Raw genomic sequence first — 19,310 nt, forward strand, 5'->3', positions numbered from 1 at the left:
TCTATTTAATGCAATTTTATCAAACAATGTCTTTGCTGCCGACCTTCAATTATCCAATTCAACCATGCCAATAGGCAAAATGAGATAAACATCACATTTGTATTTGAGTTAAGGCTGTTACATACACCGCGAGAACAGAGGAAAAAGTTCCTATGTGTCCTATACTTCTGTGATCCAGATTGGCAGCACATCTGAAGGGTTTGCTTGAGCTGCACCCTCTACTGTACAGCCATGGATTTGCATTTCCTTAAAGGGTTAGTTCACCCAAAAATGAAATTTATGCCATTAATGACTCACCCTAATGTTGTTCCACACCTGTAAGACCTCCGTTTACTTTGGAACACAGTTTAAGATATTTTAAATTTAGTCCAGCAGCGTATCTAAGCGTGTATGCACACTATACTGTCCATGTCCAGAAAGGGAATAAAAACATCATCAGAGTAGTCCATATGTGATATGTTAGTTAATTAGAATCTCTTGAAGCATCGAAAATACATTTTAGCCCAAAAATAACAAAAAATCCGACTTTAATCAGCATTGTCTTCTCTTCCACGTTTGTTGTCAAACCTCAAATAAAGATTAAAACGGTCATGAATCAGCGTAATGATTTTTGATCCGGATCGCCAATGTCACGTGATTTCAGCAGTTTGGCACACAATCTGAATCATGAATCAATCAGCTGATTAATTACTGTACTGTGAATCTTTATTTGTTACCTAATCCTCCAGCAAAATCCACTAGCATACTCTTACACTAAACATAACCCTCCCAGAAATTTTCTGCACTCTAACACTCATGTTCACAAAATATTTTTTTTTGTGTGTTATAAAGCCATAGGGGATTTCAGGTTTTACTATCCACATAGGGGACATTTGGTCCCCACAATGTAAGCAAAAGGTGACCCACACAGTGATTGTACTGGTTAAAGGATCTGGTTAGCTGACACAAAGAATTGTAGGTTAAATCAAGTAGGTGTGACTACAGTTATTGAAACCACTATTCTATCGCGCCCTTGAGCCCAGCATTTTTTACCTCAGGCTACTCCAGAGGAACCAACCCTGCAATTAGTGCACTGGAAATCATGGTGGATGGCAAACACATGCTAAATACTAATAAGCACAGAGCATCTGTGGCCTATAGAGAAGAATGTGATTGATTCATTTAACAGGCCTCACTGGACACAATGGTGAAATCTTTGCAGCTCCAACACATTAAAAACTAGTTATGTGTACATGCATTTTAAAAATCTGTGAGTAATCCAAATAATAGCACAATTAAAACATCCACTAGAGAAAAAATATCCACTTGACTTTTATGTGAATACAATTTTTATCCAGCTGAAAGTCACCTGATAACAGATTTCCAGTCAAAAATACATAATACACATGCACAGTATCTTATACGCATATTTTATTAGATTACATTTAAAATTTGTTGTTGCTCCAAAAAATAATAGATCACATTTTCTAAAATCATATTCAATTCATTTTTTGTTTGTTTTAGCATATATATATATATATATATATATATATATATATATATATATATATATATATATATATATATATATATATATATATATATATATATATATATATATATATTAGTTCTCAGAACATTCTTTTTTAAGGACAGTTTTTAATGGAAGAATATTTGTTTTGATTTTTAGAAAATTATTCTTCTCTGTAGACCCAAATAAGTTGGCAAAAACAAAAAACAAAACAAAAAATGCAGTAATTAGTTTTATCAAATTTAAGTTAAGAAATTCTAACTTTAAGTAAGCAGAACTTGCAGATTTGTATTCCTCTCTGAACTCGTGACAGAAGGCTGGAATCCTCACTGGACTCAGGTTGGAGGCTGGAATCCTCACTGGACTCTGGTTGGAGGCTGGTGTCCTCACTGGACTCTGGTTGGAGGCTGGAATCCTCACTGGACTCTGGTTGGAGGCTGGAATCCTCACTGGACTCTGGTTGGAGGCTGGAATCCTCACTGGACTCTGGTTGGAGGCTGGTGTCCTCACTGGACTCTGGTTGGAGGCTAGAATCCTCACTGGACTCTGGTTGGAGGCTGGAATCCTCACTGGACTCTGGTTGGAGGCTGGAGTCCTCACTGGACTCTGGTTGGAGGCTGGTGTCCTCACTGGACTCTGGTTGGAGGCTGGTGTCCTCACTGGACTCTGGTTTGAGGCTGGAATCCTCACTGGACTCTGGTTGGGGGCTGGTGTCCTCACTGGACTCTGGTTGGAGGCTGGTGTCCTCACTGGACTCTGGTTGGAGGCTGGTGTCCTCACTGGACTCTGGTTGGAGGCTGGAGTCCTCACTGGACTCTGGTTGGAGGCTGGACTCCTCACTGGACTCTGGTTGGGGGCTGGAATCCTCACTGGACTCTGGTTGGAGGCTGGACTCCTCACTGGACTCTGGTTGGAGGCTGGAATCCTCACTGGACTCTGGTTGGAGGCTGGAATCCTAACTGGACTCTGGTTGGAGGCTGGAATCCTCACTGGACTCTGGTTGGAGGCTGGAATCCTCACTGGACTCTGGTTGGAGGCTGGTGTCCTCACTGGACTCTGGTTGGAGGCTGGAATCCTAACTGGACTCTGGTTGGAGGCTGGAATCCTAACTGGACTCTGGTTGGAGGCTGGTGTCCTCACTGGACTCTGGTTGGAGGCTGGTGTCCTCACTGGACTCTGGTTGGAGGCTGGAATCCTTACTGGACTCTGGTTGGAGGCTGGAATCCTAACTGGACTCTGGTTGGAGGCTGGAATCCTAACTGGACTCTGGTTGGAGGCTGGAATCCTCACTGGACTCTGGTTGGGGGCTGGAATCCTCACTGGACTCTGGTTGGAGGCTGGTGTCCTCACTGGACTCTGGTTGGAGGCTGGAATCCTAATTCTCACTGGACTCTGGTTGGAGGCTGGAGTCCTCACTGGACTCTGGTTGGAGGCTGGTGTCCTCACTGGAGTCTGGTTGGAGGCTGGAACCCTCACTGGACTCTGGTTGGGGGCTGGAATCCTAATTCTCACTGGACTCTGGTTGGAGGCTGGACTCCTCACTGGACTCTGGTTGGAGGCTGGAATCCTCACTGGACTCTGGTTGGAGGCTGGAATCCTAACTGGACTCTGGTTGGAGGCTGGAATCCTCACTGGACTCTGGTTGGAGGCTGGAATCCTAACTGGTTTCTGGTTGGGGGCTAGAATCCTCACTGGACTCTGGTTGGAGGCTGGAATCCTAACTGGACTCTGGTTGGGGGCTGGGATCCTCACTGGACTCTGGTTGGAGGCTGGAGTCCTCACTGGACTCTGGTTGGAGGCTGGAATCCTCACTGGACTCTGGTTGGAGGCTGGTGTCCTCACTGGACTCTGGTTGGAGGCTGGAGTCCTCACTGGACTCTGGTTGGAGGCTGGTGTCCTCACTGGACTCTGGTTGGAGGCTGGAATCCTCACTGGACTCTGGTTGGAGGCTGGAGTCCTCACTGGACTCTGGTTGGAGGCTGGTGTCCTCACTGGACTCTGGTTAGGGACTTGAGTCCTCACTAAATTTTGGTCGGTGGCTGGAATCCTCACGGGACTTTTTTCGGGTGCTGGAGCCCTCACTGTTAAGCTATAGTTGAGAAGTTATTTTGCAGAATTACTGGTCAGTCTGTAAATATAGTGACCATGCACAGTTGCTGTAATTCTGTATAATAGTTACATTTTTCCTAAATCATACATTTAATACGGTCTGTTACTATATTTAATTGGCTGCAGCGCCAGTCTAATGATGTAATTTATCATCAACGGGGAGTTGATAATAAGTTGGTCGTTAATGTGTCCTTTGGTCTGACTGCTGTCATACTGCATCAACTTACATTCACTTTTGTTTATTTTGATGGTTTTGTGGCCAGTTGTCACTATATTCCATTGAAATTTGCTTGTGGCATTCTTGTCAAAGGTAACAATGCAGTAATATAAAAGAGAACACTGTAAGTTGACTTCAAGGGTGTAAGGGTAATTTTAGGCTTAGTTTACCATTTTACCCTAGAACAAAAGGGGGTGAAAGGGCCAAGGTCCAAGAGTCATGGCTCGCTACTGCCAGTCCCCATTTAGAGGCCCGTGGCGTCTCCAGCCCCAGACCAGAGTCCAGTGAGGACTCCAGTATAGTAAGAATCACAGGCTCTGTTGAGATGTAGTTCCCTTTCAGTCGGTCACGTTCGACGTACGTCAGAACTGAACCGACGAATGGGATCTTACTTTAGAGACCAATCCTACTTCGAGCATCTAACAACGAGCCAATGAAATTTGGCATGCGATCACGCATTCCACGCTCCGCCCCGCAGCGCGGGTATAAATAGGAAGTGGAATGGTAGATCAGCGCTTTCTACTTCGGAGCCGAACAGTCTTCATTGCTGTTTCTACGAAGAGCTTTCTGACTACGAGTCGTGAATATCCTGTGAAAGAGTTTGCCAGTGCGGGTGATACGGCGCGTCAGCGAGAGACCGTCCACTTCAGTGATAGAGTGTACAAAGAGCTTTGGTTCGCTGAGCGTTTCCTTACACACACACATTACAGTTGGTTCGCTGGGCGCTCACACATACATATCACTGAGAGCTCACGCAGGCTTGCACTATCGAACTGCGTGGAGCCGCGGTCATCTCCCTGAGTGCTTCAGCACTAAAAGAGCAAACTTCCATTCACAAAAGAGCAACACGGTTTGACCCTGCGTCTTTTTCAAGATGTCATTCAAGCCGTGTGTTTCTGGGTGCGGTCGATTTCTGTCCCCGCTTGACGGACACGTTCGTTGTCTCTCGTGTCTGGGCGCACAGCACGCTGAGGCTGCGTTCGTGGATGAGACATGTTCCCATTGCGGGAATATGTCCATTGCAGTGTTGCGGTCCCGTCTCCAGTACCTCAGAAGAGGTGGAACGCCATCGTCCATCCCCCGATCTAGTGGTCCTCCAGCTGCAAAGCAGAGGGCTACTACTTTGGCTGATGACCTTGGTGGGGACCTGAGGGTGTCGGTCAGGGTAAACCCGACGGGTCTCACGGCTCCTCGGGCCCCTCCCCCCTCCACTGTACCGGTGGAGCTTCCGGAAGGGCGCGCTGACCTCCCACGTGGAGCGCCAGTCGTCTCTTTTGGGGCTCCGGCGGAGGACCAGATGTCGGTTGCTGCATCGGGGGATGAGCTAATGGGTTCCGAGGATGAAGACTCGGCTGCGTTGCCCCCTTCGGGTGTGACAGCGTTGCCCGAGTCTGACCCGGAACTTACGGCTATGCTTGCCCGGGCCGCCGCAAGTGTCGGGCTTGAGTGGAACCCTCCACCACGTCCCGAACCTTCGCGGCTGGATGATTGGTTTCTCGGGACGGGTCGCGCTGGTTCTCAGCGTCCCGCCCCGGTGCCTTTCTTCCCGGAAGTGCATCAGGAGCTCACGAAGTCCTGGGTAGCGCCGTATAGCGTACGCCAGCGATCGACTGACTCCTCCATCCTCACCACTCTCGATGGTGGTGCAGCTAAGGGCTACGAGGGGATCCCTCCAGTCGAGCGGTCGGTTGCGATGCACCTGTGTCCTAAGACCGCTGCGGACTGGAGGCACGCCCCGCGTCTCCCCTCCCGGGCGTGTAAGTTCTCGTCCGGCTTGACGGGCAAGGCTTACGCAGCCTGCGGAGAAGCTGCATCAGCTTTGCATGCCATGGCGCTTCTGCAGGTCCACCAGGCCAAAGCGCTCATGGAACTGCACGAGGGTGGTTCCGACCAGGCAGTTATGCAGGAACTGCGAGCCGCGACGGACCTCGCCCTCCGGGCGACGAAAGTCACGGCCCGCTCCCTGGGTCGGGCGATGTCCACCTTGGTGGTCCAGGAACGCCACCTGTGGCTGAACCTGACAGACATGCGGGATTCGGACAAGGTTCGGTTTCTAAACGCCCCTGTCTGTCAGGCCGGCCTCTTCGGCGACGCCATCGAGGACTTTGCCCAGCAGTTCTCGGTGGCCAAGAAGCAGACGGAGGCCATCAAAAACATCCTGCCCCGGCGGCCCGCTGCTGCCTCCACCCAGCCGCCCGGGGCAGCCCCCCAGTCTGCTCGTCGCCGAGGGCGTCCTCCAGCGTCCGCCTCCGCCCCTGCCAAGCCCAAGCAGCAGCCTCCACCCGCGAAGCAGGGCGCCGGACGCAAGGGGGCCGCCCAACCCGTCCAAGGGCCCGCCAAACCTGCCGGCAAGCGTAAGGGGAAGCGGCCCTGAGACGGGCAGCCCAGGGAGAAGAGGAGCTGCTCTGAGGGAGATGATGTCCGCATCCCTCCCACCCCCCCGGAGGAGGACCGGGGGGGCAACACTGGTCACAACATCTCTGCCGCTGGCTCTCCGGAGTCCAGCGGTACCCACATTTTCACCAAAAGAGCAATTTCCTCTCTCTCTGGGCCCCAAGAGGGTCAGGTTGGCAGTGTGCGACGCCCACGGGCCTTGTCACTCCTTTCCTACCCTCCCGTCGCCAGGGGGCAGCTGTGTGGGCCTCGAGGACGCCCCCGGGCCTTCTCACCCACGCACTGCCTCTCTTGTGAGCACTCAGTCAACACTCCGGGCCGCCCACGGGCCTTCCGGGTCGGGGCTGAGTGCTTCACTTCCCTGCCTCCGGGCAGTGGACAGCAGAGTGGGCTCCGAGGACGCCCCCGGGCCTTCTCACCCACTCTCTGTCCAAACCAGGAGTGCTCAGGCAACACTACGGGCCGCCTCCGGGCCTCCCGAGTCGGGCCAGAGTACTCCGCTTCGCTGCCCCACCCCGGGCACGTCTGTGGTGCCGTTGGTCCCGCTTGTACGGTCTCTGGGGGCCTGGCTAGGTCTCCCCAGGCCGTCTCGCTGGCTCATCCGTACCATCAGACTCGGCTACGCGATTCAGTTCGCACGCCGGCCACCCAAGTACAAGGGCATCCTCTTCACCTCCGTGCGAAGCAGCGATGCTCAAGTCTTGCGGTCAGAGATCGAGGTCCTACTGGCGAAGGACGCGATCGAGCCGGTTCCTCCAGCCGATATGAAGACGGGGTTTTACAGCCCCTACTTCATTGTGCCCAAGAAAGGGGGTGGGTTACGGCCAATCCTGGACCTGCGAGTTCTGAATCGGGCCCTGCACAAGCTCCCGTTCAGGATGTTGACGCAGAAACGCATTTTCCAATGCATCCGTCCCCAGGATTGGTTTGCAGCGATCGACCTGAAGGACGCGTACTTCCATGTGTCTATTCTCCCTCGACACAGACCGTTCCTACGCTTTGCGTTCGAGGGGAAAGCATATCAGTACAAGGTCCTGCCCTTCGGGCTGTCCCTGTCGCCCCGCGTCTTTACGAAGGTCGCGGAGGCAGCCATTGTTCCACTCAGAGAACGCGGCGTTCGGATTCTCAACTACCTCGACGATTGGCTGATCCTAGCCCAGTCGAAGGACCAGTTGTGCGAACACAGGGACCTGGTGCTCAGTCACCTCAGCCAGTTGGGCCTTCGGGTCAACCGAGAGAAGAGCAAACTCTGTCCCACACAGAGGATCTCTTATCTCGGTATGGAGCTGGACTCGGTCAACCGGACGGCGCGCCTCACCGAGGAGCGAGTCCAGTCGGTGTTGAACTGCTTGAATATGTTCAAGAGCAGGACAGCGGTCCCACTGAAATTCTTTCAGAGGCTCCTGGGGCATATGGCATCTGCAGCCGCGGTCACGCCGCTCGGATTGCTTCATATGAGACCGCTTCAACGCTGGCTCAATGGCCGAGTCCCGAGGTGGGCGTGGCAGAGCGGTCAGTACCGGGTCCCAGTGACTCCTTACTGCCGCCAAACCTTCAGCCCGTGGTCCAGCACTTCGTTTCTCCGGGCCGGGGTGCCCCTAGAACAAGTGTCCAGGCATGCTGTGCTATTCACGGATGCCTCCACCACGGGCTGGGGGGCCACGTACAACGGGCATGCAGTTGCTGGTCTGTGGACGGGGCCGCAATTGCATTGGCATATCAATTGCCTCGAGTTACTGGCAGTACATCTGGCACTCCGCCGCCTCAAGGGGCCGCTGCGTGGCAAGCATGTACTGGTCCGTACGGACAGCACCACGGCCGTTGCGTACATCAACCGTCAGGGTGGTCTACGCTCCCGTCGTCTGCTCCAACTCGCCCGCCACCTCCTCCTGTGGAGTCAGAAGCAGCTGAGGTCGCTTCGGGCCATTCATGTCCCTGGTGTGCTGAACCAGACAGCCGACGAGCTCTCTCGTCAGCCGACACCTCCGGGAGAGTGGCGACTCCACCCCCAGGCGGTCCAGCTGATATGGGACCAGTTCGGAGCCGCACAGGTCGACCTGTTTGCCTCTCCGGACTCGACCCATTGCCAGTGGTACTATTCCCTGACCGGGGGTACCCTCGGCACAGATGCACTGGCGCACAGCTGGCCCCGGGACCTACGCAAGTATGCGTTTCCCCCAGTGAGCCTTCTTGCACAGACTCTGTGCAAGGTCAGGGAGGACGAGGAGCAGGTCTTGTTAGTTGCGCCGTATTGGCCCAACCGGACCTGGTTCCCAGAACTCACACTCCTCGCGACAGCCCCTCCTTGGCCGATTCCCCTGAGGAAGGACCTTCTTTCTCAGGGACGGGGCACGCTATGGCACCCGCGTCCAGACCTCTGGAATCTTCATGTCTGGTCCCTGGACGGGACGCGGAGGTTCTAGATGGACTACCACAAGCTGTCGTAGATACCATCGCTTCAGCTAGAGCCCCCTCTACGAGGCGCCTCTATGCTCTGAAGTGGAACCTGTTCGTTGAGTGGTACGCTTCCCGCCGGGAAGACCCCCGAAGGTGTTCGATCAGTGTCGTGCTTTCCTTCCTGCAAGATGGGTTGGAGAGAAGGCTGTCTCCCTCCACCCTCAAGGTATATGCTGCAGCAATAGCAGCGTACCATGATGTAGTAGAAGGTAAGTCCGTGGGGAAGCACGACCTAATCGTCAGGTTCCTCAGAGGTGCGAGGAGACTAAATCCTCCTTGTCCATCCTCGATACCCTCTTGGGACTTAGCTCTAGTGCTCCGAGCACTTCAGAGCCCTCCCTTCGAGCCTTTGGCGTCTTGTGAGCTGAAAATCCTGTCAATGAAGACAGTGCTCCTGACGGCATTGGCCTCGATCAAGAGGGTAGGGGACCTGCATGCACTTTCGGTCAACGAATCGTGCCTAGAGTTCGGGCCAGGTAACTCTCACGTTGTCCTGAGACCCCGGCCCGGATATGTGCCCAAGGTTCCTACCACTCCCTTCCGGGATCAGGTGGTGAACCTGCAAGCGCTGCCTTCGGAGGAGGCAGACCCAGCCCTGGCTTTGCTGTGTCCGGTCCGCGCTCTTCGCGCTTACGTTGACCGGACCCAAAGCCTTCGGACCTCAGAGCAACTCTTCGTCTGTTACGGAGGCCAGCAGAAGGGAAAGGCTGTCTCCAAGCAGAGGTTAGCCCACTGGATAGTGGATGCTATAGTCTTGGCCTACCAGTCCCAAGACGTGCCTTGCCCGTTCGGTGTAAGAGCTCACTCCACTCGGAGTGTTGCTTCTTCCTGGGCGCTGGCTCAAGGCGCCTCGCTGACAGACATATGTAGAGCTGCGGGCTGGGCGACACCTAACACGTTTGCTAGATTCTATAGCTTACGTGTAGAGCCGGTATCTTCCCGCATCCTCGCCCCCAGTGGCCAGGAGCGCTAAGTGCCCGTTCTAAGTGTCGGCTTGCGAAACGCCACTCCCGCCCTCTGGGCCGGATACGTGCGTCTATTGTCTCCAGTTGTGTTCCCCGGGAAACCGGCTAACCCTGTCGAGCTCCTCCGTCACCCCTCCGGTGTCAGACGTTGCGGACCGTCTGACGCCAGGCCTGCACCCGTATGGTTGTGAAACGTGGCTGTAGGCTGGGTTCCATATGTAGCGGTTCCCTCACGGCAACCCCATATGTGTATTCTTCCACGGTATCAGCTACCCTTCGGGCTAGCCCCGTGTCTTTCCCTCGACAGAGCCCGCTCTGTCGTCTCTGGGCGTGTTCTTTCCCCCCTTCAATCAGGCTGGAACCACCCCAGAGACTGCCATATGTTGCACTACCCTGCCAGGTTAGTCCTTATGTGTATTCTGCCACCTCTCCTTCCCTGAAGGACGTGGCCCCGCAGCGTACCCTCTCTCTCAAGTACGAGGTAGGCACGCTTTCCCAGCGTTATCCAATAGTCATTCTGAGTGGGTCTTGCAGAAACAGCAGTGACTGTACTCCCTGCTTGGAGCCCTGACTTCCGTACCATACTAGACGGTGCAGTGCGCTCAAGCAGGACGCTGGAAGGGCCAGCATCCTGGCGTTTTCCATAGGGATCCCATTCGTCGGTTCAGTTCTGACGTACGTCGAACGTGACCGACTGAAAGGGAACGTCTCGGTTACGTATGTAACCCTCGTTCCCTGAAGGAGGGAACGGAGACGTACGTCCCGTCGCCAGATGCTGTGCTTCCGCTGGGAGTCCGGTCACCTTTCGGCTCCTCAGTAGGAAAAGCGCTGATCTACCATTCCACTTCCTATTTATACCCGCGCTGCGGGGCGGAGCGTGGAATGCGTGATCGCATGCCAAATTTCATTGGCTCGTTGTTAGATGCTCGAAGTAGGATTGGTCTCTAAAGTAAGATCCCATTCGTCGGTTCAGTTCTGACGTACGTCTCCGTTCCCTCCTTCAGGGAACGAGGGTTACATACGTAACCGAGACGTTTTTGGGTGCATGGTGAGGTGTGTGTGTGTGTGTGTGTGTGTTGGAAGTGTAATAATTAAATATTGATTTTAAGGAGCTCTTGACTTTTATGAAATTGATTATTTCAGGAGTTTCAAAGACTGGGCCTTCTCAAACAAAATCTTCGCATAATTTTGTATTTTTGTATTTTTTTTTTTTTACAGAGACAATAAATAAATTATAATTAGTATACAGTAAATGTCAAAAACTACAGCAGATTGCACTCTGGTGACATTTCAAGGTTTGTTGATATTATCTTATTAACACTCTTATTTTACTTGTAGAACTAATTTAATCAGATTATTATTGAGAGCCTTCAATTCAGTCTGTCAAGATGATATATCATTTTATGTTTAACAATTTTTATTGGATATTTTTAAAGCATGTAGCCTTTTCAACAGCACATAGTGGATCATAAGCATACAAAAATGTTATGGCTGTATAGTACAGGTATTAACCAATGTGAAAGATACCCTACCACCCATCTCACCCAACCATCCCAGTTGTCCCTTTCAATCCAGATCTTCCCAAGAATGATTGTCCATTGAAGTTCTTGTCCAACTAAGGATTGTAGAAGGAATATTTACAGTATAGCATAACCTTACAGAATAAAGTTACCAAAAGTGGAAGACATTAAATCATAATAATAATAATAATAATAATAATAATAAAACTGAAAGTCTAAATAAATACAGTTATCGTAAGATAAGAAAAAAGAAGAAAAGAAATTAAAAAAAGGAAAAAAAGATTAACTCTGATGATAACACCCTAGTCATCCTGACTTAATGGTGTTTGCAAGCTCTCGTAGTACTCCAAAAAGGGGGTCCAGACCTTCCTGAATGTGTGAATAGAGCCTTTAAAGGTATATCTGATCAAGTTTTAGAAAATGCATTACATCTCTAAACCATCTTATATGGCATATATCATTTTATATATTGAACAATCTACAAATCATTTTTGCAGACATACTCATTCAAAGATTCACAGCTGACATCTCACTTTGAATACTCACCAGAATTTTATTTATCAATTCTTAGTTAGACATAGCCTACATACAAACACACATTCGTACACTCTAAGACACTCACTGATGTCTTAAGTAAAAAACCAAACAACAAAATGTCTCCCCTGGGTCCATTGCCCTTGTATTCTGGCATTCATTCATGTTGGAACTCAGCCACTCCGAAGTCTCACAGAAAGTGCAGCCACCTGTGATTTCACGCCTGAGGTGAGCAGGCACAGGACTGCACCACTGCAGCAGAGCAGCAGAGGGCCTCACAGGGGCCACGCATCAATCTGCTCTGCTCACCTCTGACAGACTGGCCACAGGAAACACACGCTTTGATTATGGATGTTATTGAGGAGCTGTCATGTTAGCCAAATTACAGTTGGAACCCAGGGTTACAGTGTCAAAACCTGCTGGCACAGTTTATTTCCCTCATTCCTCATATATGCCTATGATGTTTGTATCTATTTATTTAGATATGTTGTTATTCTGAGTATTCATACCAAAACATATGGGATTATAGCTAAATCATGCTTGCTAAAAATGCGTTCTCTCAAGGGGTGATAGGGCTTTCTCATCTTATGCCTCAAAATTGTGTCATTTTCTTCGGTCTGACATCAGGGAAGCACATTCTTTAGTCAGTTTTAAATTGCATCTTAAAACGTTTTGTTTTTCAGGATTGCTTTTAATTGATTTTTATTTAATTGATTTACTTTTTTATATATATTGTTGTTTTTGTTTGTAATGTGAAGCGCTTTGAGAAAGCAGCTTTTAAAGGCGCTATACAAAATAAATGTCTTATTATTATTTCAGTCATCATTACAGGCACTGGGCCCTATTTTAACAATCTGAGTGCATGGTCTGAAGTGCCTCGGTGCAGTAGGGCGTGTCCGTATCCACTTTTAGTTAACAAAAGAGAAAACAGTCTGCTTGCCAGATGCATTTTCTAAAGGTGTTGTACCTAGCCTCTTAATGAGTCATGTGTGTGTGTTTTGTACATAGCATGCAACAAACCAATCAGAGTCTCATCAGAGTCTCCCACTTGCACCATGTCAGATCTGCTATTTACATGGTGGAATTTGTGAGCGGAAACACTGAATGCTTCTCCAGAAAATAATCATTTTATTTTTAATATTTTCAAAATATGTGTACACATGTTGTGCACCCCCCTATAGGTGCACATTACTAACGCTCGCTTTAAAGGGCACCTATTTTATTTACAAAATGTAATATAAGTCAGGTGTCCAGAGAGTGTGTCTGTGACGTTTTAGATCAAAATTCCTAACAGATCATATACCTTTTTGTTAATGCCAATCTTTGGGTTTGAGAAAAATGAGCTGTTTTGTGTGTCTCCTTTAAATGCAACTGAGCTGCTGCTCCCCACCACAGAGGGCGGAGCATTCACAGCTCCTTAATTATCATTTCTATTGCGGACACGCTCATGTGACATTGCAGTTCTTCATCATCATAAAATATTATCATCTGCATACGTTTTTAAAATGAGTTTTGGCGTATACATTCCACGACATTGCACACTATTTATACGCATTTACATGTAATCGGGTTGGTAAGCTAGACTAGTTCTCTTTCATGTGTTATTGCGATTACACTGTCAAATGACCACAAGGTTATGTCAGAAACACACAAAGTTCACATGAAAACAGTTGCTTATGTGCACGTATGCAGCAAGTACAGAAATCCTTTGAACAGAAGATAAAGAAAATCGCTCACTGCTCTTGACTGAATGAACTTCAGTTTAGCTTTATTAAGAACAAATTGTTTTAATTTATTAATTGCAAACTGGCCATTAATTTTACAGACGTCCTTCAGCTATCTTTGTAAAACTTATCTAGTCTAAATACGGCTAAAGGCATGCTATTCCCCAGCAAAACCGGTGCATTCTGGACGACTAAGAAAGTCTCCAAGGAAATTCTATTCTGAAGACCAGTATCTAAAACACAATAGTGCCCATCCGTGCTTTTTTATTAATTAATTAATTTTAGGAACAGGGACTGGACGGCAAAAGATTGCAGATTCAGTCCCAGCAGGGGGGCTCCTGTGATTTGGAGAGCAACAGAAACAACTGTCTAAACATTGTGCTGTTCAGCAAGGCATTTCATTCCTGAAAGCTTGAGGCAGACTGCTCCTGCATTTGGCATACTCAGATAATAAGGTGGGTGAAATGTGTCCTGACCTAAGCTTTATTCGCTAATTGTCCAAATCAAAATACAAGCATTGTTGTAAACCATTTCAGTATCAGCTAACATTATTCATTTTTTGCTTTATAATGTTCCACAGGTAATTTAAACCTTTTGGCAAACTGTATCTGATTCCTCTAAAACGGTGTTCTTTGATTCTTCCAGATTCTTCTCGACGCACACCCCTCCTCTTCCTGACTCCAAGGTCACCTAAACGTTAAACCGGGTGCTGTGGGATGTGAAGACTCACCGTTGTCGTGGTGCTCTTCAAGGCTAGGGCAATTGCTCCCCGTCACCATCCGCTAAGAGCCCTGCATGGCCCAGCGGAGCACTGTCACCCAGATTCAGGATGATGGATGGAATCTATGAAGAGACTGTCAGAAGAAAAGAGGAGAGAGGAAAGGAAGGATTAAATGGCGGTAAGTAGGGTCGTAGGGAGAGAATTGAGGGAAGGAAAGCCTTAGAGGATAGATTGAAGGAGGAAAGAGAACTTGTGAAGGTAAAGACAGCATGAGGAAGGACGGAAAACAGAGGAGACGTTTAATATCGGCTTTTCCCTTCTGCTCTTAGGACATCTCTTTTCCTCTAAGTCTGAGGAGCTGCCACTCCTGTCTCTGCACTGCTTCCTTCGATACCTGTAATGGGGTAGGCATTTCAGACACCTGAGAACCTCCATAAATCACACGCTTCTCAGAGAGGAAGACCTGCCTGTCCGTTTCACGGCCCCTTGAATCATGGCAGGACTGGGCAGAGAAGAGTTCGGAAAACCAGTCAGGGGTTTTTGGCTTTCGCAGGGTTACAATAGCAGATAACAGAAGGATAGACCGAAGCACTCTGGCAGTAGTTGACAGAGGTTGAGAGAGACTGAAGGAGAGAGAGAGAAAGAGAGAGAGAGAGAGGCAGATGGCAGCTGTCAAGGCGTTATTGGAGGTTGCTAAAGCCGAGCTCGGATGGAGGGAGCAGTTCTTTGATGTTGTAGCTTTGAGCTATACATATAATGGGGTTTAAAGATCAGGCCAGTCTAGCATGCTGGAGTCCAACCAAGACACATTCAAACTTTGATTCTGCTGCAGTCATCAGAAAGAACAGAGGAGCAGGGAGAGAGAATTAGAAGCACCTCAATGCCCTACTAAAAAAAAAAGGAGATGAAGAGAATATCTCAGAGTGCAAATATATCTTGGATGCACACAGACACACACACACACACACACACACACACACACACACACACACACACACACACACACACACACACACACACACACACACACACACACACACACACACACACACACACACACACACACACACACACACACACACACACACACACACACATGTTGGTCTATGTGGTTTACAGGGACTAGGCGTAATGGTTTTTATACTGTACAAACCGTATTTTGTATCCCCCTACACTGCCCCTGCCCCTAAACCTACCCATCACAGGAAACATTCTGCATTTTTACTTTCTCAAAAAAACATCATTAGTATGTTTTAAAGCTATTTGAAATATGAGGACATTTGCAATGTCCTCATAAACTACATTTATAGTGTAATACCAGTGTAATACCCATGTAGTTATACAAATTTGTGTCCTCATAAACCACATAAACAGGCTCACACATGCGCACGCCCGTGCATGCACAGTTCACCTGTGTAAATGATTCTCACACACTGCCTGTTAACTGACACCACCAGGTCAGAGAGTAAAGTGGGTGTTCAGGCTAAACTGTTTATTTTGCAGATACTCAGCAAATACATAACATTCTCCTAACGTTAGTATTTGGTTCCTGAAACCTAAAAATCCCCTAAAAATAACTTATAGTACAGAATGTTGCCTAATGGTTATTTATAGGCTATTATTTTGCAACTATAAAATAACGTTCCCAGAACGATGCAGGGTGTTTTTTTTTTATGGTTATCATTAGGTTATTATTTAATAACCATGTAAAATAACTTTCTAATTAAAATGTTGCAGATGTGTTCGTGCACTGTAAAAAAATATTTAGAAAAAAAGTTACCTGGGTGCCTTAAAATTTTGAGTTTATTGAAATTAAAATTTTGACTTCATACAATGAACATTTTTTGACATTCGACAACCTTTATTAAAAGATTATTAAAAGATTTTGTAAGCATATTGGGTAATTGTGTGTTTTATTTCTGATGATGCAGTGAAACATGCCAAATAGTTTATCAAATATTTTATGTGGTTCAGATACAATAATATTTTGAGTTTCTATTTATTAAACAAATTTCCTTCATTGAATCAACTCAAATTTTTAATTTCAATAAACTCACAATTTTAAGGCAACAAGGTTACTTACTTTTTTAACTTAAACCAACAAAAACCAACAATTTATTTGTTTTTTGTTTTTTTACAGTGTAATGGATCTGTTTTCCGTTGTTGCATATATATTTGTGTGTTTGTAGTATATATTATATATAATTATTAATGTGACAATAATAATTGCTATAAAATTACTGAAACAAGATTAGAAGATTCAGCATCTAAATCAATTTTAAATACATATGATACAAAAACATAGTATTTGTTGTTTTGATAACACTAGTAGCCTTGATACCATAAGGTTAAAAGGATAATTTAACTCAAAACAATTTACTTACCCTCAGGCCGTACAAGATGTAGGTGTTTTTTTTTCTTTTCTTTTTCAGTAGAGCGGTACAGAAGATTGTTAGCTGAAATCATTGTCCTGGGTGATAAGTATAATGCAAGTCAATAGTTACTGTCACTTTAAGAGTAAAACAAACAAAAACAAAACATATCAAGGCAAAACCAAATGAATAACTTCTGAAGCAAAATGATCACTCTGTGCAAGATGGCCTGAGGGTGAGTAAATTAACGGGGTTCCACATGGCTTAATCCCAGAAACCATTGAAATACTGGAACATGCATTTACACTGTACTAAAAAATAAATATACACAAAAAACAACACAATAATGCTGCCTCAGAACTTTTAGAGAATGACACCCTTTCATCAAGGTCAATCATTCGCTTTCTTTTTCTGAGCGGGATGTGAGTGGTAAAGTACATGCAATAACATCTTCATGAGACTCAAGAGACGAGCAAAGTGGGTGAAATCTCACAGACGAGCACAAGACAGAGCCACTCTGTGATTTCATTTCCTCTCCCGCTGGTGTTCTCCCTATTTGCTCAACCCTACCTCCCCTATCGTTTAGACTCTATCACACCATTTTTATCATTACGAAGGGGTGAACCTTTTCACAGGAGTAATTTAACAGCCAGATTGTGTCGTGGTCCTGTGGAGACGGCAGTGCTGTGTATGAATACTAAGGAAAAATAAAGGTGCTCATTTATAGATTTGACTGTGGTATTAAATCAGCTGGTCTTCCAAAGGTTACATCTGACTGAGAGCTCACTGGGGAATGCAGCGTGTGCAAAACATTCAAGTTTCAGACAATCAGCAGTCTTCTACATGGCAGAACCAGGAATGTTAACCCATTTGCATATACTAAATCTGGAAATAGATTATCTTCTGTACTTCTACGGTAAATGTGTTGTTCTAAAATGAATAAAGCTGACTTTTTCTAGTCTCAAACTCCTGATTAATACCAGCAACTGAACGTTTGCTGTATTTTACTGTCTTTTGCTAGAAAGCAGAAGTATGCAGCCCCTTACATGACATGCAAGAAAAAAGGTAAATAGTGCGCATGATTTACTATTTCGTTCCCTTGATTTATAAATCAGGCGCACGTTACTCTAATTTGTTCCCTCAGTTTATAAATTGTGCGCACGATTTAATAAATCGAGGAAATGAATTAGTAAAACGTGCGCATGATTTAGCCTATTCGTTGTTTTACTGCATGTCATGTGCGGGGCTCCGTACATGGTAATGCGTATCAATAGTACGAGTGTGAAATCTCTAGTGGAATGGATACGCCAATATGAGTTTTGCCGTGCAAATGCTATGCAGTTTTTTGCGTGCATATGGTACGCACTTTATGGCGTGATCATACGTATAATACGCCATTTATGCACGCCAAAACTCATTTTGGCGTATAGCCTACATTCCACAAAGCATTCTTGGTTCTGAATTATCTAAAATTGCAAATTAAAGTTTTGATTCAGTAACTTAGAGTTTATTAGGCTATTGCATGTTCAACTTTAGCAACTTTCAACTCTAACTAAACCACGACTTTACCGAAATACACTTTGATAAAACACACAGATAACACATTCTGTATGTTACGTTTTTCTTTATATTGTATATGTTTAAAGGTGCACTATGCTGGAGGGCGCCTATTCTAAACAGCTCGCGAGTACCGGGACTTTTATTATGAAGGGACGGGACACAGTCGCCGGGCGCCCGCACTTCCGCTTTTTCCGGTCAGGTAAAAACAGCTCTTTTTATCATATCAGATACATTTAAGGGGCCAAGGGCTTCGGCCATCCGTCCGCTCTCTTCCCTGAACTGAAATGAAGTAGTGGGTTGTACTTTCCAAACGATTGACATCAGGTTCAAGTACGCCAGGTTGGCTGGTGGTTATGTTGCCCGCATACTGCCTCCCATGGCCGAGACTGGTATTACGACACCTGTCGGGCCGGGGCTAGTAATGCTTCTGCTAATTAAGGTTGATATCTCTGCAGCACTATAACTTGACATTTTTTAATGACATCATCGCCCTTATTTCTTCTCATTCTTTTGATGCGTGTAGGTCATTTTTTGGATATTTTTACCTCAATTTTTACAGATGGCACCTTTAAGGATTGGCTGGGGTTAGTTTTCAGTAGAAGGATTAGCGACTGTAACTTCAATTGTCACTGTAGAGTTTTTCTACACTTTTCGTTTGATATATTGTATAATATGTAGGGAAGCTGTGATGACTGTTGTGTTTCTTTGGGAGAGTTGCCCATTCTTTACCCCCACAGTTATATTTCCTTTACGAAAAGGTAAAGAAGGCTATCACTGTTGTTCAGTAATAACTGTGTAATTTCATATTACCCATTCATATTATTAAAGGAACTATACTGATGTTAACAAATTTACTAAGGCATATGTTAGATTATTTTTGATTTTGCATTTATGATATTATTGCACGTTTACTATGTTCCATGTGGCTGAGTATATTTTGGTGCATTTTATGTTGTGTTTAAGGTTTATTTGTGTATTTTATGGTATTAATGTTCCTATTTTGTCTGTCACATGTTGTAGTTTATCTTTTCTGAACAAGGAGTTTACTATTGAGTTAGTTATGGTTTATGGATTATTGTGTGTTGTAATTTTCAAGTTGATTTGAAATTACACAGTCTTATTTCCTTTATGAAAAGTGGCTGAACTGAAAAAGAAGTCTAATAAAAGGAAGCTGCTCAGCATTGACTCTGCCAGCGACTTTGGTGTCCTTTCTATTCACCCCCCAAC

At 46.6% G+C, this 19,310-nt stretch overlaps 1 protein-coding gene across 1 annotated transcript; it reads right to left on the bottom strand.

Annotated features, from left to right (window-relative positions):
- Positions 1–1,344: 1,344 nt before the first annotated feature.
- Positions 1,345–14,209, bottom strand: LOC137090450 (neurofilament heavy polypeptide-like). Its single transcript, XM_067454412.1, has 4 exons — positions 14,161–14,209; positions 4,015–4,204; positions 1,773–3,599; positions 1,345–1,348 (listed from the first exon to the last, which is right to left on the bottom strand). The coding sequence occupies exons 1-4, from the start codon at positions 14,207–14,209 to the stop codon at positions 1,345–1,347; spliced, it is 2,070 nt and encodes a 689-aa protein (XP_067310513.1).
- Positions 14,210–19,310: the final 5,101 nt, after the last annotated feature.

Source organism: Pseudorasbora parva, chromosome 10 (genome assembly GCF_024679245.1).
Source record: "Pseudorasbora parva isolate DD20220531a chromosome 10, ASM2467924v1, whole genome shotgun sequence".
Taxonomy (NCBI): domain Eukaryota; kingdom Metazoa; phylum Chordata; class Actinopteri; order Cypriniformes; family Gobionidae; genus Pseudorasbora; species Pseudorasbora parva.

What these genes read in the sequence shown, in the direction of transcription:
- LOC137090450 (XM_067454412.1), bottom strand. Translation starts at nt 14,209, where the DNA reads ATGGTGACGGGGAGCAATTGCCCTAGCCTTGAAGAGCACCACGACAAC. An exon ending in TGAAGAGCACCACGACAACG is followed by an intron (nt 4,205 to 14,160) that starts GTGAGTCTTCAC and finishes TCGTCGGTTCAG; the next exon opens with TTCTGACGTACGTCGAACGT. An exon ending in TCACCCCCTTTTGTTCTAGG is followed by an intron (nt 3,600 to 4,014) that starts GTAAAATGGTAA and finishes TCTCAACTATAG; the next exon opens with CTTAACAGTGAGGGCTCCAG.